The 23,430-nt window shown below is 44.4% G+C and overlaps 1 protein-coding gene across 3 annotated transcripts in view; it reads right to left on the bottom strand.

The window, feature by feature from the left end:
* The window catches only part of rftn1b (raftlin, lipid raft linker 1b), a 122,062-nt gene that overhangs the window by 47,520 nt on the left and 51,112 nt on the right, over nucleotides 1-23,430 (bottom strand). For all 3 annotated transcript variants that reach the window (XM_086217800.1, XM_086217799.1, XM_086217801.1), the window contains 2 exons: nucleotides 14,453-14,630; nucleotides 1,945-2,053 (listed from right to left, as the gene is read on the bottom strand). In XM_086217800.1, coding sequence (XP_086073926.1) covers nucleotides 1,945-2,053; nucleotides 14,453-14,630 — 287 coding nt within the window. The remainder of the gene's footprint in view (nucleotides 1-1,944; nucleotides 2,054-14,452; nucleotides 14,631-23,430) is intronic.

Below are 23,430 nucleotides of genomic sequence, written 5' to 3'. Positions count from 1 at the left end.
CCGTGTGGAGTTCCTCACAGCTCCATTCTGGGACCTTTGCTGCTTCCAGTCTACGTGCTGCTACTGGGAGGCATCGACAAAGAATTGCTATTCATAGCTATGCTGATGGTATGCAACTGGACGTTTCTTGATCATGTCAGCCACATTGATAAACTAGTTCAGAATGTTGCAAGATGTTGGTTGTGGTGTGGTGGTGATGGGCTGCATGCTATTGAGAGACGCTTCAAATATTTGTGATTATGATGGATGACACATCAACATGAAACATCTTCCTATATACTGCACTCTAGTATTACCATCACACACTCATGAAATCATCCATCCATCCAGTTTCTACTGCTTATCCTGTTAAGGGTTGAGGGGGGTGGAGCCTATCCCAGCAGCTTTTGGGCGTGAGGCGGGGTTCACCCTGGACGGGTCGCCAGTCGCAGGACCAACACATATAGACAGACAACCATTCACACTCACAGCCACGCCTACGGTCAATTTAGAGTATCAATCAGCCTCGTCCCTGTTTGGATGTCTTTGTGGGAGGAAGCCGGAGTACCAGAGAGAACCCAAGCAGGCACAGGGAGAACATGCAGACTCCACACAGAAAGATCCCACGCCCAGAACCTTCTTGCTGTGGGGCGACAGTGCTGACCACTGCACCACCGTCCCACCCCCTAATGAAATCAGTATTCAATAAATAGAAAGTAGAACTATTCAGGAAGAGCTATTGCATTGGTAAAATTATTCACAATGAAGTGGCCAGCAGCACTTCTGATGAGAGCTGAATCAAAATCTGCTCACAACAGAGCGAAACAAAACAAGACCGTAATTCAAAAGGGACTGTAACATTTCACAATCTCAGTGACATGATGACAAATGATATCATCCCACTCGGGTCAGATCAGAACAGGGGGGAGACAAGCTACATATTTTGTTGTTTTATTTGGAGGACTTCCTTGTGCTTTTACTTATTTAGCTGAGCAGTTTCCAGTTGGCCGCCATAAGGTCAAATAATAAATCTGACAAGTTGTGGGATGATTAATGGGAGAGACGAGACCAAATAGCAGTTTGTTTCAGTAAACATCAGTATTTTTATCTTCTTTTTTTTTCCCCTCTTAGATTCCTTTGGTGAAATCATGAATGATTTGACCTCTTCTAAAGTTGAGCAATCATACGGATGAATTAATCAGATCCATCATGTTACATAGCAGTCTGATAAATGCTGTGAGGTAAAATCTTCATAATCCCCTCTAAAAATGTGGGATTCTGAACTTGAATGCAACAGAAACGCCAGTGGTCAGTCCCCCTCTTAGAGTGAACAAACTGACATTGTGGTGGCTCGAACGTACAAAACTTTCCATTATCCATCACGGGCACACCTCTCGTATGCGCCTGGATGAGAACAACAAAAGCAGAAAGTTACAGCTAATTCATACCTGACACTTCCTGAAATATAAACACACATCATCATCCTTACTGCATTCATTATCAAAGAGAAAGTAGCAATTACGTTTAGAAAGTCCTTTTATTGTCACTCCTAAAACATGGTGAACTTCACTTGCAACTGACAAGCTGCTATTAAAAGGCTTCAGTCAGCCAGTAATGAGCTGGCTGGAAAGTTTAGTAAAGTAGTTGATTCCCTAAAATATAGTTGTAAACATTGTGTTCTCAGAGCCCTCAAACAGGACGGCAAGCTGAACACAGCAGCCTGGAATTTAGAGCAGGGGGAGTTAATATTCTGGAGTGAGGAAATGGAGACCTGAGATGCCATTCTTTCACATGCTCTTCTTGTTCAATCTCTTACTCATGTTTCAATTTGAAGCTCGCCATGTACTTGGAATACCAGCCGCGACCCTTTCTCTGCATCCCTCCTTTCTTATCCCTCTCTATTCTCCTTCCAGTTGAACACAAACTGACAAAACCATCGGTATGGCATTTGTAAAGCAGCCCTACCTTCTTGACGTAGCCCTGGATGAGCTCTGGGGTGGGCACCTGCTCAGCAGACAGACACTCTTCCAGCTGTAGTTTGTATGATGGGCACACTGGCTGTCTCCTTTCCACCCTGCAGGCACCACAGTGGGGGAGAGAGGACAATGAATTTCAGCCTTTCAGCCAGCCACCCTGTCAGATACAGTCACACTATACATCCTCACACTCGCACATACAAATACACAATCACAGCCAGCCTAAATTAGAAAATTACAGTCATAAAACATCCACAAATGGGGTGCTATTCAAGGCAACACATCTATAATGCAAAAATAACCCCCTATCAACAAATTACACCGCATCAAGAAGCTCTGCTAATGTTATTGTTGCCCTGCGGGAGGCAAGAGGAAAATACAACGCAATACTTAACTTAGACAAAGATCCACAGGGATGAAACAAAACACATGGGGTGCACAGAAAAAAAAGGTAATTCAATGCAAATCTGGTCTTGCCCCTCCACCCCCCGCCCCCAGCCCTCCCCACTGAGGCCATATCAGTATTTTGAGCAGGGAGAATCTATTTATATGGTGTTGTGTTTTCCTAATCTGTCCTCTGGAGGAAATCCCCGAGCCAGCCCCGAGGAGACGAATGCCCCAGCTTCCACCTCCCTGCTCCTCATCCTGTTGACAAGGCGAAGAAGCACCACACACCCTTTTCCTCAGTGTGTTACAGAGTCCGTGTACATGAGAGCTGTGTGTGTGTTCACTCTACGTGAATTCTGGCTTTACATGGACACCTAATGTGCTGGAGTGTGTATCAAAGCTTGCAGCTTCCCAGTTCACGGAATGACTCACCCTGAGTGCACACGCGTGTGCCTCCTGCTTCTCTATGTGTTTCTCATGTATTATCAGTGTGTTTTTTCTGCCATGTCACCTTCGTGATGGTGGAGGAATGTCACACATGTTCTGATAGATCCTGACGTTAACAGCCTTGCGAGAGTCAAGGCACAAACACTCCTTTAATGCAGCTCAACCCTTTTGAAAGACCCTCCTTTATAAACTCACAAAAGCTTTATAATGAAGTAGTTTATGAGTCCAAGCTGAGGTAACCTCACCCCTCTCAAGGTCTGAGGTCCAGTATTTGTATACTTGACACTTCAAACAGCGACGTGGCCAGTCTGCAGAAAGTGTATGCTGTGGCTTGTTTCATTTTACAGTGGACGTAGTAATACTGCATTCCAGATGAATAGTACAAACAGTACATGAAAAAGTATTCTGGAACACCACTCAAGGTTAGAGTTCTTACTCTGAAAAATGTGTACCACTGAAAGCCATTTTTAGGAATATTTCCCTGTTGCAACAGAACAACGTGTGTTGCTTGAACGCTGACATCAAGCATGTCGACAGTGTGATTAGGCGTCTGGATACAAGGACCAGTTGCAGTTATATAGGAGAAAAAAAGTGAGGAAACGTGAGGAAAAATATACGTTCATTGACTTCTGTAAATCCTCCGCTGATGCAAGACTGATTTGCTGTCCAACAACTGGCCACAGACAAATCAGACTGCGTCAGTCCTCCATGTTTTAAGCTCATGTGAACCTGGAGCCACTTTAAACATTTTGAGGTCAGAAGTCGGAAAATTCAACTGGGAAGTTCCCAGTTCTGTCTGTAATGGAACACACACTGCAATCAGGGCATGTCACCACCTTCCAGAGACGGGGACTTGCGTCTCAGACTTGGACCACGGGTGCGTGATAGGGAGGAGGACAACGAGCGAATCTGCTGTCCTGCTGCAGCCAGACTGTGCTTTTAACAATCTGAGGTATGTTTGAAGATACATGTCATGATTCCAGGAGGATTTAGATGTCGTACATCTGCTGCGTGAATCACATCACACATTTGAAAACAACTGCATTATCACATGAGATCTTGCTTAATTCTATTTGTTACATTTCACAGAACCACGGCACTCAACCATTTAACTTCATCCAAAAAATAAATACATTCCCTGCTGTCACTGACACCCGTTGCTCTGCATATATCGCTGTCGCAGCACACAACGGCACAGAAACTGGGCCGACTGACTCATTAAGTACAAACCTCACACGCTTTGTGAAACATTCATTATGACGAGCCAAGAGACAGCTCTCATTTTTCACAGCATCAAAGGATTCAAATGCACAACGGTGGAAGCCCGGTGGCAGAGTGAGAAAGGTGCTTGTATCTCTGTTGGTTGCATCGTAAATAACAAGCAGCCAGGTTGGTTCTGCTCCAGGCACATCTTGAGGGACCAAAACAGAAAGAAAGGGACACAATCGGGCGTACGCTCAAAGACAGATAGACCTTCTACGACACCTTTTGGCAATACTACAACAAGATATATACAGATACTCATGTATGGTGCAAAATAACAAGCAGGAGTCATATAACAAAAACTTCCCAACTTGGAGATTTCTATTTTGCTGTAAGTTAACTGGTAACCATGGTGATCAGGGTAAGGCTTGATTTGCATAAATAACCCAAACAGTTCCTCAGTCAGTGTCACAATTCTACTAAATCTTAAATAAACTCTAGGATAACCACATTTTGTTTAACATTTTGCTATTTAACTAACCTGTTTACTCTTCACGAGGAACCTTCAGCTGCTTTTACACAACCAAAAAATGTGTAACTTCATTCATTGAGTGGCTTGCTAGAAATTGTCACGACTCTACTTGAAACGAAGGACTCGCGACGTGATCTGTGACCATGTCTCATATTGTGACTTGGATCTGTCCTGAAGGCCAGAAGTGTGTCAGAGAGCCCTTATGAACACAAATTCGTGAGCAGCCATGGCAACAAACTAGTTAGTCCTAAAGGGCCAAAAGTCAACGTTTTCTTTTTTGTGACGCTAGATGCAATAAAACCGCGAAACCAATTCCAAACGAGCTGAGCTTGCCGTCCGTTACTGTGCAGCACTCTTAGGATGAAAACATGACAACTTGGCTGGATTTGATGGGCTTTCTTGGGAAGGACGATTGATTAAACGTGCCACAGACAGGCTGAGAGGAGAGGGCTATACATGTTACATTAGCAAAGACAGGAAATTAGCGGTTCATAGCAATCAGCTGTAAAACTGGTGCCAATCAGGTCTGAATCTCCTGATTTGGATCTGGCATTTCTTGGTCCAGCGTGGGATCTATTCCCAGCTATTATGGTTTGGTTGTGGGGATCTTTTGGGGTTCAGGCACAAATTCCTGGAACTGAGACAACCTCAGTGGCAGACCCTATGTCAAATAGTTGTCAGTAGACAGAGGCGACCCCTGATCCAGCTGTTGGTCAGACCACTACAACCAGCTTTGAGAAAAATGAACGATTTACACCATAGCTCAGAAAGATGAGATGGGAAAATACTAGTTGCTAGGTAACAGGCATAAAATTTTATGACTATTTAAAGGTTTCCAAACCTGAGATTACTTCTTTAATACTTAGGAAAAAAAATCACATTTCATACTTTTCCTATCTTAACTCGGCCTCGGCTTTAAAGGATCGATTGAAAAGCTTTTCATCATGAAGGTATAAATAAATTTACAAGAGGCTTCCAGTTCATCATTCAGGATCTATGAGTAGAGGAGAAAGAATTCAGTTCTCAAGGCAAAAATCTTCACTCAAGACACACATATGCACTACAGTTTGATTTCATTTGTGCAGTTCTGCTCGGAGAGGGTGCCACTTCCTTACACACAGTGAATATCTCATTTTGGAATTAAGGAGACTTCTGCAGAGAGCTGGGGACAGAGAGAGACAGAACAACAACTCAAATGGTGCTCTCAGTCCTAGAGGGAGGCCTCAGGTTAAAAATAGCAGCTGCATTCCCTGCAGTCCATCTTCTCAACGTGAAACGGTGACTTCTCATGCAGTGTGCAGCACCGACTGTCAAGTTGCGAGGCCTCGCGTGGTTAGACTGGTGTCAAACGCCTGCCTGCCTTCCAGCCGACCCACCTACGTGGAGCTCCCTCCTGGGTGAATATAAGTGCTAAACCCCTCTCGCCTTTCTCTGCCTAAAGATGGGTCACATGCTTTGTTTTCACCGTCGAACACTTTGTCTCAGAATAATCACTCTCGCTGGAGCTGAACGCTCACATGCTAACTAATTGCGTATTACCTGTTAATGAATTGCTTTGGGATTTGTTTTAGCGGTGTAGTGGCTACATAATTTGTAAATGTGTGGATTCCAATTACCCCGTGTTCACCGAGGTATGATAAGGTATTGTGTTTACATATCATTGCTTTTGGTGGATGCTATACAGCAAGAAGTGCTTCAAGCAGTGCTTCTGCTCTTCATCTTGATTTGCTGAGGCATTTTAAAACAAGCATTGTTTCTGTTCGCGGTCTTTTCTTTGCCTGCTCTGAAATGGTCACTGCTGCGACCCGTGGAGGTGAACTCAAGACAGTCTGAGGTTTGCCTTGATGAAAAACAATTAAGTTAGAGACAATCTAATTTTGTGTGGCCACACAGTTTAAATATTTGACTTCAAGGTCTGTGCATTATACAGACCTGAAAGTCTAAAGTCCTGCCAGGAGCTCTTGGAGCATGTACTCACACACAGCCACATTTAATGTCAGCATGGAAAAACACTCAGAATGCTAAAGTGCTTATGATTAGCAAGTGTATTATTTGATATATTCCCAAACTTAGTTTAGCATGTGAGCATATTAAAAAGTGCAAATTAGCACTGAACACAAAGAACGCAGAGGCTGAAGGGACCGTCGACAACATGCTCTCACGAGACGGCGTATTAAGAGCACTTTAAAGGACATTTTGTATGTCGTGTCTGATTTATTTGAAGCCCTTCAGGTGTCATCCACTGCGGTGGGCTCCCACTATTGAGATATTTATCGTCAACATTTGATCAGCAGCAGAGCCTGTTGGGGGGGGGGGGGGGGGGGGGTAAGGTGAAGAGCCTGCGCTTTGAGGGGACTACACCAGTGATCCTGTGAAATATTAAGATGATACAGGGGTTGATTATGATGAGGATAACAAAACTTTATGTGAACGTGTGAGGTGTGGCGACAAAGCGCTGTGACAGAACTTACAACTTCGCTTCTATGCAAATAGTTGAAGAAAAGCTAAGAGGTTGATTACTCTCCTCTAGCAGGGAATGTGATCACTACGTGATTGGTCAGAACTCAAAAAGTTGTGGATTATCATTCATGGAACGAGTGTTGGATCGTGGAATTGGCGCTGGTGACATCATATCACCTTGGCGTCGGTATACAATCTAAGACTTCCCTTTGCGATGAGAGTAAAAAGACACTCAGCTCTGCACCGTGGAAACCAAAGATGACAAAAAGCACAAAATGTGATACTTCATAGACTCTACAGTTCGTCCAGAGGAAAGAAGTGCCTTGTATAATATTTATGTACTTACAAATGGATATATAAGTAAAAGTAATGCCTTAATATTCATATGTAACTCAAAAAATTGGGATTGAGGAGGAGACAGGAGCAAGACATTGTCAGCCTTTGTTCTGTTGACAAAAAAAAAATAAAAAATTATAGTGAGAGGTTTACACGCATGTTTCTGGTGATAAAACCGGTTCCTAACGATTGTGATCTTTTAATCAACAAAACAGAACATGGATAAATACACACACACAGCCTACAATTTGCGTTTTGCACGTTGAGTTGAGACTGATGTGTTTTTTCATGCAGAGGAGATCATAATGAGTCAGGCGGGTCTTACTAAACCTTGACTCATGCATCACTAACAGCTGCACACAGTTTGATATTTAACTGAAAAAACCTGCAACACAATAATGCAACTTTGTTTAAAAAAAAAAAAGGCCCGGAAGATTGTCTCAAATCAGCATCCTGAAAACAAACCTGAAATTGAGGTTCGATTTCGCCTGTGACGATTGGTTCTAAATGAACCTTGATGTCCTGCTAGTGCTGCTTTCACCGCCACTCACAATTAAATGCCTCCATTCCTTCCTTCCTTTCAGGGATTCGAGTAACAACGTCACCCTGTGCATCAGAAGAAACACTGCGGCGGGAAGCAGCCATGTTGGAGCTCTGACACAGCTCCGCTAACACCCGCTCCTTCGTGTATTTGGCGACTGTTACCACTCCTACTAAACAACAGAAATAGCTCACTGGCTGTGCGGGAGAATAAATCACAGGAGGACTGTGAGTAGACTGAACATAAAGCAGTCACGCTCAAGCATTTTTAAAATGTTCTGACTTATTACTTAAGTGTTACCTGTTTCAGGAAACTGCTTGAGAGGAGTGAAATTGCACTTACGGTACATAATGAGAGCTTTTCTCTCATACAGCAGAGAGAAAGAAAATCAAGGCTGTGAAAAGATTCTCACAGAGGTTAATACCAGAGAAAAATGTCCTCCTGTTGGTTTTGCATCAGGAGCAGAGCTGTGTAGGACCTTTCACCCACCTCCATCACCCACTGCTCATCCATTGCTATGACAACACAGTCAGGGAGCATCTGAACCCGTGTTTAGCACTCTGTCACCGTGGAGCTTTAATAATATAGCACACCTCTTCTAATGTCACATTTTCACATGTTCGTGAATAATTTCATCCCCTCTAATGGTTTCTAGATGCTACCTCTTCCTGTTTTTTTCATCCTCTCCCTCTCTATCTATCCTTCTTCCGCCTGAGCATTGGGGAGCTCATTGCAATTACCAAATAATGATGAATATATCCTATCAGACATTGCCTGCTGAACTGTAACCCTATTCCATCGCAACCAAATTGAACATTGGCAAATTTGACAGTTGACATTTTAAATTTTCAAATGGTCCAATTGATTCCGTCTGCATTCTCTGGTGCAGCAGGCTGTAGCGGTTGGCTGCTGGCACCAGTGACAAATTGCCTTCGATGTCAATCAGGTGACATGGTGCTGTGAGTACACAACTTTTGTGTAGTTCCTGACTGTACACAGTATCTTGCAGTGTCACCCTCTCCATGTAAGTGCCTTGTTGGCTGAGCCGTTCACACTGAGACGAATACTGAAGGGACTTGACTGGGAACACGTCCGCAGACGAACCGTGCATGCTAATGCTGCTGCTATGCTAATAGAGCTCCAGTTTTGGAGCGAAAAATGAATTGCTGCTCGCTGTCATACTTTCAGTTCTTACATGCGACCCCTCCTCTGTTCTTCTTCCCCTCGATTCCTACTCCTGACAGCAAACGGGAGCTGGAGATGCTCTGCTTTTTGACTTATTTCTATTCCTTCACTTTCCCCTGGCTGAGATTTGGATTCCCCTGGGCTGGTGCTGTCTCCACGGTGACAGACACTGCTGATAAAGCCTGGGCCTGCTTTCCGCCGGGTCCATCAAAGGATAGACTCCCTCACCCTCTTCACTCACTATCTCTCGCTCTCTTTTTTAAAATCAATTTTAGCCTCCCTCTGTCTTTTGCATTTGACTTTTTCACACCCCAACTGCGATTTTCTTCTCTTCTCTGGTGTCTTTTTCTCCGAAGCAAGCCAAGCATGTCTTTAAAAAAAAAAAAAAAATGCAGGCCATTCTGTCATAAAGTTTCAATATTAAAGTGATACTTCAAACAAAAATTGTATTACATCTTTGAAATACTCACAAATAGGTGTCTTGAGCTCACAAAGACATTTTTTTCTCTCCTGCATGACTTCCTCCTGACTCCAGAAAGCAGAAAGAGCCAGCCACATATAATAGCTTGAAGCTAATGGCAGCTAACTAACAACTACAAGACATGAAAGCAAACCTATACCATAATCCAAAAACGTCCCTTCACAAACTCATGAGCGTAGATTATACCAGGCACTTGAGAGTTTATTTTACTGCTGTCAGTTGATGGCCATGAGGTGCCATTAGCTGACAGCTAAAGCTACGTGACTGACTCTTCCTGCATCCTGGGGTCATATGGAAGTGATGCAGGAGGGGAGAAAAAAACAACAACACCTGCTTGAGCTTCAGACACGTTTGTGAGAACTTTATCAGGCCAAATAAATATTTATCGGTGAAGAACTGCTCTAAATGTTCCCGTTGTCCAGTGAGGCAGCAGCGAGGAGCTGAGGGTTGCTTGGGCTGTTGGCACAAATGCTTGCAGAAGGTGAAGCTCAAGTCTATAGAACGGCGTGGGCGGCGATTCCTAATGGACACAATCTACAGGAAGGAAGGGCTGATAAGATGCTGTGCATTTAAACTGAATGACCTTCTGCCAGTCAAAGTCTCCTGTTTTCTTGCACTTATATTGGCTCAGGTGGAAAGTAGACTTCCTGAAAATTAGTAAACGTGATAAAGATGGAAACCTATATTTACCTTTCAAACTGTGCTCCTCCTTTCCCCCCGATAAGAAACCTAATCTGTGTAAGCAGTATAAGGAAGGTTTTTTTTCAGAAGCAATAGGCAGAAGTAAGACATTGACAGAATGCCACAAAACATCCTAAAGTCAAACTGAAATCCCACTCAATTATGTCTCTCTGCAGAAAAAAAATTAATATCAGCATATTTTAATTGTTTGATGTAATTATAATTAAGAAAAAAAAAGTCTCGGGGACATGTCAGCACTGTGCCTTCTCGTCTCTGGCTGGATGGTTGGTTCACGGCAGAAAACTTGTGAAACGACGTCGCTCCGAGACACGGGTGAAGTTTGTGTTTGCAGGTATTTTCAAGAGCAATGACCACACCAGCTTCTAATGGCCCTGTGACATTTGCAGGTACATTTACATGCTGTTTAATGTGCTGCAGCAAGGCAGCTAATTAATTATATAGCTTGCGAGTAGAGCAAGCGGTGCACACCTGTCCCCAGGGGCGGGGGGCAGTCATTCAACAAATTGAGATGCAGGGCTGGATGTGTGAGGATGCTGGTAAGTTAGATGTAAGGGCAACTTTAGCAAGAATTCTGATGAGGGTTGGGTTGAGTGAGCGGCGGCGGTTTTACGACGTCACGCTGACAGATGAACGACGCCTCCATCATTCAGGCGGAGGGAGTACACACAGCGACGAGCTTTGGGACGAACTCCCTTCTCTGAAGTGGAAACAGTCTTTTTGTTACCATGGAGAAAAATAAGACTTGCTTTCTTGAGCATGTGGTGGCTTTTTTGTTTTCTTTCTTCCCTGGAAACATCTTGTCTCTAACTGATGTTTATAAAATGGTTGAGTTTGCCAACAGTTTCTGTAAATATATGACATGTTTGAATGAAATGAACTCACGTTTGTGACCCTGATGTGCTCGTCTACACAACAACATTAGAAGTCAGGAGTTCATGTACCACCGTCACTACTCCTCATGTCGGGTGGAGTACCTTTACATGTACATCTGACAGGTGAAGACTTCTTCTTCCTCTTCTTGTACGGAACATTTGTCTGGGCTGAGCCAACATTCCACCGGTCAAAAAAAACCCCCAAAAAAGCCAGAGCTCAGTGTTTCTCTCTCAAAAATTTTTTTTTTAAACTAAGTTGCCGATTGCCGACATATAGACGCATCGATCACTGGTGAAACAAATACATGAAAAGAGGTAACTTGTTGGTGTGTATGATGGCGGTGCTCTCACACAGCATGATGGAGGGAATATGTGACATCGGAGCAAACAAATGGAACCACCTTTATTAGTGGTACACACATGTTGGGAGTACCGCTCAAACCTGCACACGGTTGCCATGCAACCAAAACACGCGCCAGAAAGCACTAGAATCACACAAATCGGGATGTATCTTAACGTCAACCAGAGCGTTAACTCTCTTCCACTCTTGGTTAACTGGTGATTATGACGACACAATATGGAGGACGATGGTACACAACCAGCAAGTGGAAGCAGAGATGTGGCGTCGGTTTGGGAAAGGGCAATCATGGACGTCATCTCTTTAAACTACAGTTCTAATCTTTTTATATCCTATTACCGTCAAAACATAATCCTGCTTCAAACATGGCAGATCAGAACATGTACATACGAATGGAGGAAGAATCCTGTTATGTCACGAAGGTAGGAAGAGTCGGCGTGATGGAGAGAAAACAAACAGTAACATGCTGACAATTATGGACTTCTCTAAATAAACGATGAAATAAAACTAGGTGAAAACAAACAACAAGACAACAATGAGAAGACTGCGAGGCAACATGCTTTTTAAAAAAAAAATTTCCTTTCCAGTTCTTCCCGTGGCTGTCAGGTGACTGGCAGTAAACACGGCATATCAAAACTAGCTCTACGCACTATAAATAATAAAAGAATCAGGAAGTTTGACAGGCCCAAATTAAGTTGTCAAGTTTGCCCTGATGAATTATCTCCGACTGTGGAGGTTGTTTCCTACATGACAAGGAAAGTTTCTTCTGAGGCGAGCAAAACAAGCCCTGATATCTCAAACAAACAGCAGCAGGGCAAAGAAGACGCGGCGTAAGATAGTCGGTAGTGATTCAACACAGGTTTCATTCATCTAAGAATTTATCACCAATTAACTGCTTCTCCTCTACTAACTGACTTTTTCACTGGTGACCGCTCTTGTTTATCGCTGCTTGTATTCTGCTTTCGACTCCTTACATTTTCTGTTACCCACAAGTTTCATTCTGTTCCATTTCATCGTAAATTCTTCTTTTCACAAAATTCCCTTCGGTCTTAATCCTTCTTCCCTTCCGAAGCGCATCCTTGAGACTTATTTCATGATTTTATTTATGGAAAAACAACAACAAAAATAAGTCTCTCTTGAGCTTTTATATTGTCTTTTACCATCATTATGTGGCTGTGGCAAAATAATCTCTGATTATTACACTGCCTGTAATATCGGCTATTGGTTTCCTGCAGTTATTGTGCTGTCACCGTGGGCGAGAGTGTTAGCTAAACGATTGAAATGTCAATGTAGATTAGTGGCACTGGTGTTCTGTTTATGATTTATCAGCATCCAGAAATATGTTTGAAGCTGTCAGGATTCAGAGGTGAATTTGGCTCCACAGCAGCAGAGAGAAATGAGGCTGTTGCAGAACAATTTCACGCAGTTACATACACATACGTGCCCACATAGGAGCAGGCACGAGGGTTTTGATCTGGAGGCAAGCCTCCTCATAGAACCCTCCAAAGAGGAGGTACAAGGTTCAATATCCGACTCTATAACCGCTTCAAGGAGCAGGACACAGCGGCTCATCCACGTTCGTGCCCTGAGGCTGGGGAAAAGTGTTTTAGTAAACAGCTCTGGATGTTCACTGGCCTCCAGAGCCAAAGAGAGAGGCCACTGGGGCTCCAGCTGCTGGACTCTGCCTGTCTGAATGTCACTGCTGCAATGAAAAAAACTCCTCTCCTGATAGCCTCAATCATTTTGACTGGCATGTTTTTACTTGAACTGACTTACAGTTCGTGGTCTTCAATAAACCGATCAAGTTTCATGACCCCTGGGGGATCGGCCGAAGCCGCAGATGATTTATTTTTTTCCAAAAGCTATGGAAGTTTTCCTTCTAAAGCCGAGAAACAGGATTTCTGACCCAAAATAAACAACCTCCACCATCCATCTCTTCCCCTCCAGCCACACTTGGAGCCTGGCATCCTGCCCTGGCCGACGCTAGCACACACCCCCTCTGTTCCCCGAGCAGAGGGGCTCAGGCACGGGGCCGGAGGGCAAACGTAGGGGGTGGCGGTGACTTTGGGCCATGCAGCCGGTTTTGGCCGTTGCATTAGAAGGGCTGGAGGTAAAGAACCGAGATTATTGCTGACAAAAGTCCAAATGCAGTGCCGCTGACAGTATGATTGTGATGCTTTGGTGCAGATACTTAAAGCTTGGAGGATGAATATGAAACCCACCAGGATCCTCTACTGGGTTTTAGGTGCTTGAAATCAGTGAGTCAGGAAACAGACACGTACCTCTCTACACATGAGGAAAATGCAAAAATCTAATGTTTTTTTCTGCATAATGACGTCAATTAAAGCACACACATTTTCTAAAGTGCCTATAATGACAACATCATTTTGTGCTAACAATGGCTTTATCCTCAGGTGAAGCAAGGACGTCGGGGGCCCCTAAACGATGATTACGTCAGGGCCAGGCCCCTGCCTTTCTTCAGTGTAGCAAATTGGTCTCAACAAGTGCCCTCCTCCTCCTCCTCCTCCTCCTTTAATTATCACAAACTCTTACGCCTTGACACACAGGCTTATTCTTGCAAAAAAAACGAAAACAAAACATAATTTTTTATGTGACATTTCAATCAGTCTTAACACATAAATGCTAAAATCATTCAGGTGAACGTTTGTTGAAGAATTCAACTGTAACGTCAGTACTGTCGCTATGTTCAGGAATCAAAGCTTGCAACACAGCTATTTCATGGTATAATACTAAATACGCCGGGTGGAAACTGATTTTATTCCTTATATTCTTTTGTTAAACTGAGATTATTACATGGATTTTTCTACTTATGACCTTTCAGCTGGCGACAGACAGAGCTACAGATTGGAACATGGAGGGTGGGGGGCTAGAATCAAAGTCTGTTTGGTATATGTTTTGGCACTTGACCTTTAGCCAGCAATGATGCTCCATTACACACTCTCATAGAGCGCTCAGCCTCCTGCGGCTCTTACCCGTCGTTGAGTTGGACCAGGATGGCCCGGTAGAGCTGGTGTTGGGGGCTGTTGGACTCGGGACCACAGGGATGGATGAAAGGGTGGATGGCTGCCAGGATGAAGCCCTGCTGGTAAAGCTCCTGCAACTGGCCTGGCAGCTCCCGCACCGACGAGAGTCGCAGTGTCGACGTCCCACCTGAGAAACAGCAACAGAACGCGTAAGAGATAATGGTGTCTGGTAATAATAAAAGGTCATCTGAGATGATTTGAATATTTTTGCTACTTAGTCCAATTGCGCTGCTTCTGCTTTGTTGAGCGAGGTAGCGTCTATGGATAGCGATCAAATTTGTTGTCTGTGTTTCCTGTACTGCAGCTCTGTCTCCTAGAAAAGACGTGTGCTCATTTTTACTGTGACACTACGAATGGTGGCAGTACCAATCAGAATCAACCAGGTAGCAGACCTGGTTGCTGTCACCCTCACTGCTTCTGTTTACTCAGGACAAATCACTGCTGTCTCCTTCTATCACAGTTCATATTTTTACCACGATGGTTCCCTCTCAGGAAAAGGTCATAGCATTTATTCAGATGGTTGACAAATCCAATGAAAAACCTGAATCGATGAGTTTGATGAAACGCACACTGAGCACTACGCCGTACTGTGAATCGGTCAGAGTCCAGAATGTTGGGCAGGCCCAGTTGATCTCAACTTTGGATGAAAATGACCTTTTGAATTAGGATCCATTGTCAGGGCGGGGAGGGCAGGGGCTGAGTCACAGAGATGCTCAGCCAGCTTCTTTGCTCCACTGCCTATGTAGAGTCGGAGCTGGGGATTACGGTGGCGGTTCAGGGGTTGTTGGGTGTTTGACGGTGGCAGGAATGATCAGCGTATACCCGCTACTGCAGGGATTGTATTCTACTCTTGTCCTATTTTGGAAACACCTACACTTCTTTCTAGTGCATCAGAAAAAAAGCAGACAGCCAACTTCTTTCTTACTCTCAATGGGAAAAGGATCAATCGGCTTTAAAAAAAACCCTGAGTGTACACGGGTGTGTGCAGCGGTAAAAGGGTATTTGATTGATTAAGCTTCATGCAGGTCAGTGGATTTAGCAGCAAAAATGTCCTATACGCAATATTCTCCACTGCAATGTCTGGACCTCCGTTAGCCTGTTTTTGTGAGCCACCTTCTCATTCTCGTCTAAAGGGCGCTGTACTTCCTGACCTTGCTAACTTCACACACTCTCATGATACACATCAGCACAACTAAGAAATAGAGGCAGAAGGACAAGAAGGGAAGTTGTTTCAAAAATATAAATAAATAAACACAAACCACCCTGTGAGGATTTGCAATTCAGATAAGTGATTTTAGAGTCATTGCAGGTTTGTTTTGCCAATTAACATCACGCTTTTTGCTCCATCCTCTCAATCTGAGACTTAATAAGAGTGGATCAAAATCCAATCAGAGTTGATTGCTTCGGCTCTGTATCCCAGCGGCTCTTTAACGTTCTGACACTCACTGTGATTCTTTCTCAGTTCAACTTCTATGTCCAAGTAGAGTGGACAGGGGCCTGACATTAATGAGCTGGAATCAGCCAGTGGTCGGATGTATTAAAAGAAAAAAAAAGAAAGAAGAAGCAAGTTAGGGACTGAGGGTTGCTGTGCAAAGCTTTCTCAGCATTATTTCCTTCCAGTGCCTCCCTGGGGGATGAAGCCCTGCAGCCCACAGCTGCCGGTGACGACCTCATTCAAGAGAGCAACCAGCTGTGTTACAACAAGCCACACACAGCTTCTGTCAGGGAACATCAGCCAATCAGGATATATGGTAATGAATGCGGGAAGGGAGAGTGGCTCAGGAATGAGAGCAATTACATTTGTAAATAGAGAAGATGCAAAGCTTAATGGAAAGTAGATGAGGATGGAGAGTAAAGGTGGAGGAAGACGTACAGCAGAGGTCGAAACAGAGAGGGAGAGACAGAAAGTTAGGGAGGCTGTGATCGAGACAGCGCTTGGCCCCAGATGCATGGTGGCGGAGGTCCCAGCAGTACGATACGCGAGGCGACATTTACCGCAGGCCAAACAGCTGGGGCGCAGAGCAGAGTGCCAGGACAAAGAGCTGGATACAGACGAGGGAGGGAGGGAGGGAGGGAGGAGAGTGGAGGTCTGGTTGTCACAAGACGTGGGAAATGTTGCTATGGTTAATTAGAGAAGATGAGACTGTACAGAAGGCAAGGTTCAGATCCATGGGAAAAGTCTAACATGGGAGTTCAACGGGAGGTCACACTGAGGGCGAGCGTGGGCGGAGCTGTCTGGTGAGAGAATTCCTTTTGGTGTTAAGTCTCAGGTGCATCAGGAACACGAGCAACTCGCAACACAGAAGGGCAGATAAATGCACCTTCTGAGATACAGACAACCAGCTTCAATGTACACGTGTTCACTGCTACGCACGCCTGCTGTCTGGTAGTAACTGACTCATCTGACCCTGAACTTCCTGAGCTTTTAGCATCTCCTTGTCCAAACAATTCTCTTGAAACACTTCTGTGATATCTTCCAAAAATATTGTGGGGTTTTTTTTTGGGGGGGGGGGGGGTAATTCTTCAAATCTCCAGCAGAACAAGAGATCAGATCAGTCCAGCTTTGCAAAACAAAATTCACAGTTGAAAATGCTCAAAACACCCGCTTTTGTCACGAGAAGCCGGACATGGTCAATAACTCCCTGAGAACCAGCCTTGGCGACGGAGCAGCAGCTGCAAATGTCTACCCGCTTTGCATACTTACGTCATAAAAGTAGACGAGAGCATCACTCTAATTCATGAGACGTGGTTCCTATTCACCTCATACACAATCTGTGAATTCCCTACCTCCCCCCCCCCCACAATGCCACATGAGGACATTGAAGGCTAAATTGCGGTCAGTCAACGCACATTAATTTCCTGACACTATACAGCTCTCACGCGGAGGCCTGTTGATGCGTGCGTGCTTGCAAAGATGTTCTGTGTAACATCCGTGTAATTTATGACATTTGGCTGAAGCCGAGCAGTTTTGGCCGACAGGCTCCTGTGACACGACACGTGGGGATGTTGTTTGTAGTACACTGATGACTGATTGTGAACAAATACTGCTGAGTTGTATATATTTGACAAGCTCTTCTACGATCTGTTGATTGTCCTGCATGTTTGCTCACTTTTAAAGTGTCACTGCATAATTTACACAATACCTACTGGCACAGCCTAGCACGCATGTTGTTGTCCTCACTGTGGACATTCCACAGACCAGTCAAATGTCATATTGAATTAATTGTTTCAAAATATTCTGATTGAGTACAATTTCAGAGGTCAGCGGCATGATTGCACACAAACTAAGTGCAAACACACCAACAGATGCAAATGGTGCAGTTTAGGTGGTGCCAGATGTTGAGAAAAAGAGCCCAGATGTTAAACTGTCGAATTTGCAAGGCAATAGGACAGTGAAAATGTAGACATCCAACTTCAGCTGCACCACAGCGGCTCAAATTTTCCCTCAACCGTGAGATTGTATCTCTAATCTGGGTTGATTCCCGTCGATACGTCTAATGTATGTCTAATCGATTACAACTGCAATTCGTCAGAAATTAGATTAATAACCACCACCCCCTCCCCCCCGAATGGAATCTGTCACTTCCCCTTCCACCAACAAACCCCACTTCCTCAGGCTGCTGAGGCTCATACGTGAGACATTGTTCCACTAACTCATAAGGCTGCAACACAATGGTCTGGTGAGTTTTCAGCATGAAACAGTGCATCACCAGGACTGTAATGGAGGGAAAGGGGGATTTCGGGAGCGAGCCTTCCAGCACCACTCAGGAGGCAACTCCTGTGATGCAGATAGAGAGCCGATTCAGTCAGTCCCCGATTTTACCCTCCGGACAAAATCCATTGTGCAACCACTGAAGAAGCAGAGGAAGAGGAAGAAGAAGAAGAAGAAGAAGAAGAAGAAGTAGAAGGAAAAGAATCATGTGCTGTCCCCTCAGGGGAAAGTGGGTGCTTTGGCTAAAAATACTCCAAATTTCTCAATCACACTCTGTCCTACTGTGCCACAATGCAGGAGCTTTAGAAGTTAAAAGGCATGGAGGAATTAACACAAAGAAATAGGCCGCCATGGAAAATGGGTGAAACATATTCATACCCGCACCCCCCACCCAGCTCCTCCTTTCTCCCCCTCCCTCCACCACTGGCTGCCTTTAGAAATGGAATAAATCCTTGTGTGATCTGTAATTTTGTTTTCTCTTTCCTTCGCTCTTCATTTTGGTGCAACACGAACACGCTGTCCTTTCCCCCGAGGGCTGCTACCGCGTTCGGTTCGGGAGGAGGTAGATATTAAGTGGAAAATGAAACATCTTAGCTTGCTCTCTGATCCCTTCAGTTGAGATGAGTAAATAAGGAATGGTTTCAATTAGGTTGTGGGAACACAGCCGCTGGCGACTTCCTCAGTCGGCGTTAATCGCTGTGTGATTTGCTAATAATCTCACACAGACTCGACATTTATTTATCAGACCAAAATTTTATTTATCGTACCGTCCCCAGAGCCAAGCATTTCTCTCAATCTCACGCTGATGTAAGGATGTTTACTCCTCTCCAAGGTTGTGTTACCCACGGAGAATCCATTTGTTTGTGTAGATGAGAGCAAAATAGTGGATGTGTAATACACAAGTGCTATGCACAAGTGCCAGAGTTGAAAGGCCGTCTGCTGAACCTTACCTAGCAATCTGGCAGCCCCTTGCTTCACCCCACCTTTCTGTTCTCCCCCAAAGAACATGCTTGCAGAGAAGCCCCCTAAATTCCCAAGAAAAAAAATCACCTTCGTGACAAATAACTGGGGAAAAAAAAAGAGGCTTTTGGCTGACAACCAACAAATTGGTTTTCTGGAAAATTGTGTTAGTGCAGCTCCGTCAAACAGATGCTACCATTAAACACATGAATGCATGAAGACGGACTGATGGCTGCGTCCGCAGGCTAACACCGAGATGATGATCAGTCCCTCGCCGCTTCTGTTGGCTGACAGGTCACACTTCAGAATAATTTATGAGTTGTTGATGTCAAAGCCCTTATCATGAAAATCAAAACAAGCAGATGTGGGCGATCGCTGGAGACATTTATCCTATCCTATCTCAGTCACATGACATCAGTACATTTCCAGCACCAAGGATGAACTTGAAGCCTCAGCTGACATGTCAAATGTCCTCCATCGACTAGATGTCTTTTCTGCTGCTTCTATTAATCAAATACACCCTCAGTGCTCAGCGGCGCTCCACTAAGGAAGTACAGCTCAGTTTTTTTGGACATATTAGAGATGTGACCGCAGCAGAAAGCACTTCTGACAGAACTCGAACATCACGGTAGCCCTTCAGTGTCACTTCACAAATAACTGGGATGTCAGGGACAGCCAGGATTGCCATTATTGGCTGTGTAAATATCTTAAGTCCCACCCCCTTTTTGATTTTGAAGGGCTGGTTAGACAGACGTGACATTGACGTTGAATTCAGTGTGCTGAGGGTTTGTTTTTTTTTAGCATCGAGGGGAAAGAATGATGTCAGTGCTGAACTTCTGAAGACTTCTTCAGGTAGAAAACAGCCAGCACAAACCATACATCTCCTGGGGACGCAGGTCCTTCCACTTCCCTCCTCTCCATTGCTAAAAGATTCCTTTTGTCAAGCAAGAGGAAACTCTTGAGAGAATACTTGTAAAGGTGGCATTGCAGGTGTGCTCATAGAAAAGAAGAACCTTTGGACAAATGACCCTGATCAAGGGTTTCCAGTCATCAACCGAAAGGAGCTTGTTAGGTCCTGAGCTTCCAGCAGTGCATTTTTGAATTGGTTTCCACAAAAGCTCGAAAACTTTATGATTCTTTTAATGCTGGGATGCTAGCAAAGCTAGCTCGCTCTCATTGGCAATCTGTTTCTGTAAAGTTAAAATCCCTAAAAAACAACAACAACAACACCCCTGCCGTCTGAGAAGTGAGGAAAACCATGAATTCAAGGAAAGTGAATTAAAGTGTTGATGACACTTTTCCACTGCTCTCAGGCTCTTCAAGATACAGTAGGTGTTTGCACTGTGTGTAAACACACACACACACACACACACACACACACACACACACACACACACACATGCATTTACTGTATCATAAAAGAAGAACATTCACAAGAAATAGGCTTCATCTTTTAAAGGGAATAAAAGAAGGGGAGTAAAATAGCCTTGATTTGCTGCTGGGGGCGTTTGTCAGGGAAAAGCAGGTGTGGGTGTGTGTGTTCAGAGAGGGAACAACGGCAGGTCTGGTGCTACGTTCAGGGTGAATACGTAAACATGCAGTTTGAATATGCATGCAGAAGGCAGTTCATCTGAGGAGCGGAGTAAATAATACACAGCTGCTCCATTTATTTTACTGCTGCTGCCCTGCTCCTACAGATGGCAACAGATATCTGACTGACTCATCATGGAACCCAGATATGAGTGAACACACACATATTTAGCCTGCGTTGACCCTCACAGTCTCCATCCATCCGTCCATTTTCCAAACTGCTTATCCATAAAGGGTCGTGGGGGGTGGAGCCTATCCCAGCTGACACTGAATGAGAGGCAGGGTTCACCCAGGACGGGTCACCAGTCCGTCGCAGGGCCATCAGGAGCCATCAGGGGTTCAGTGTCTTGCTCAAGGATACTTCTACACGTTTGCCAGGGGAAGTGGGGATCGAACCAACAACCCTTCGGTTGCTAGACGGCCACTCTACCTCTGGGCCGTGCCGCCCCGCCCTCACAGTCTGTAATTGCAATGTGACTGAGCTGGGGTGTTTTTTTGTTGTTTTTTTTTGTTTGTTTTTGGAGGCAATGGAAGACGAACACAAGCGAAGAGAAGGGAGAGGAAGAGAAATGAAAATGAGGGAAAAAATGGAGAGGAAACAAAAATCAAATAGCTTCAGCATCTATACGGCTGAAGTAATCACAGTGGTAAGACCCAGGAAATGACACGGGTACACTCAGAGGAGGGAGACAGTTTTTGTGTCACCTCAAGACACAGACGCATTTGGAGGCTTTCACCTGGCTGACCTGAGCAACGTTCCTCCTGAGGGGGTTGGAGCTGTTTGGATGGCAAAGCCTCTCCAATACTTCTTGGCTGCGTTGAGCCAAAGCAGCTCTTCATTTAAAAAGATGCTAAGTGCAGCGTTGGTGAGAGCTCCAGGAAAGAAAATATGACCCATGAATAAATGATTAATATCTTAATCTGCAAGACATGATTATTACAACTCTGGATGAGTTTGATGGAGATGTGGTTTGACGTCTAGAAGTAGCATGGGGTCATGGGGGTTGTAGTCATCATTGTTGAACAAGCACGGAGGAATGTGATGAAAGAGGAGATCATATTCACAGAGAAGGTAAATCTACTGACATCATTTAGAGATATTAATTGATGTTGTGGTGTTTGATTCTCCTGAAATGGTAACACTAGCTCACATGCTAATCTAACCTGGGGTTAGAGTTCACCAGGTTTTTGGCCAATTTCAAAGCGTCGATATTTTACAACTGTTTTGGCCGACAGCCGACATCTACAGGCGTCTGTGTTACCTGCATAGTATGGAGATGTCTTGTGTTTCCTGATATTTTACACCGATCCGATCTGCTACACAAAGAGGCCAAATGTAAAGGGGTTTACTTCATGAAAATCTGCGTACGAGCCTGATGACGCAATCACCTGCTCATTACTCTCCAAGCGCTTTGGAGGGGTCTCACACACGTGACACTCAAGCGAGTCGTACACGTACATTATCTCAGCATCTGACCGCAGAGCGCCTCAAACATCCCCCAGGAAATCTGAGCGATATAAATTACCTCTAATGCCCCTCGGTGGCATCCGACTAGCTTGTGTCACCGAGATGCAAACAGAAGTAAGGTGCAGGCTGTTAAGACAAAGTTTGAATCATTGAGAAAGAACAGCACAGAGGAAGGATGTTTTTGTATGGAAATGGGAGCCCAGTGGGACACCGAGCGCGCTCAGCCACATTTCAGTGGATAATTCTCACTTTACATGAATAATAAAGAAAAAAAAGATCACTCAACTTTGAATTGAAATCCTGCCTCTGACTCAAGCTCACTTCCCCCTTTTTGCACCCATCTGCCATGTAAGCACCTCTGAACTGCAGCCTGCCGCAGTTCCATCACTCAACACATTTAAAAATAAATGAGTAAATATGAAATTAATAAGCTGGAAGATTGGAGAGCCAAGGCTCAGCACACACACACACACACACACACACACACACACGCCATGCACAGCCTCTGGGAGAAAAGGTTCAACCACATTTGCATGGGGGAGAAAATAGCCTAGCATATATTATCCAGCCGGTGCAACTGATTTTTGATCCTGCTGCTCCCATCCACCGCGTCTCTCATTTGCCTCGCCTCATCGTGATTAGAGAAGTTTTATTTGCTTTCAAATGAAAAGGCATTGAGGAAAATGCCCCCCCTGGCACTGGGGGGGGCAAAGAGGAATTTTATTTTTAGTGTGGCACAAAAGGACTTTCTGTAGCTGAATACACAGGAAATAAACACGCAGGACTTTCTCCCGTTTCAGAGGGAAAAAAAAAGGTTCTTCTTTAAAATGTTTTATGGTTTGCTAGCATGACATATTTGCATGACAAGGCTCTGCACTCAGCTGTAACATGTGTCTGCTCAACTGTGTGCTTGAGCACATACATGTGATGATTCACGAGTCACGCCATTCAAACACCGGCTCAGGAAGACATCAGTGCTGGATGATTCCGTCAAACTGTAGCATGACGGTGTTTTTTAAGTAAAGACAGATGAACTAGAGAGAACTCAGACAGCGTAACGCTGGAGTAAAGGCCGGGGGGAAAAACAAAAACGTGTTGGGACTGTTTTGGTTTTTTGTTTTTTAACTTATTTGTGTTGCCACACAACAATTTATTTTGCTCTTCACAATAAACAGAAAGAGCATGGAATGTCCGTTT

This window comes from Aulostomus chinensis, chromosome 11 (genome assembly GCF_037954235.1).
Source record: "Aulostomus chinensis isolate RoL2024-O1b breed Wild chromosome 11, RoL_Achi_v1.0, whole genome shotgun sequence".
Lineage (NCBI taxonomy): Eukaryota > Metazoa > Chordata > Actinopteri > Syngnathiformes > Aulostomidae > Aulostomus > Aulostomus chinensis.
The sequence above is the reverse complement of the archived record's forward strand: the minus strand, read 5'-3'. Positions and strand labels throughout refer to the sequence as shown.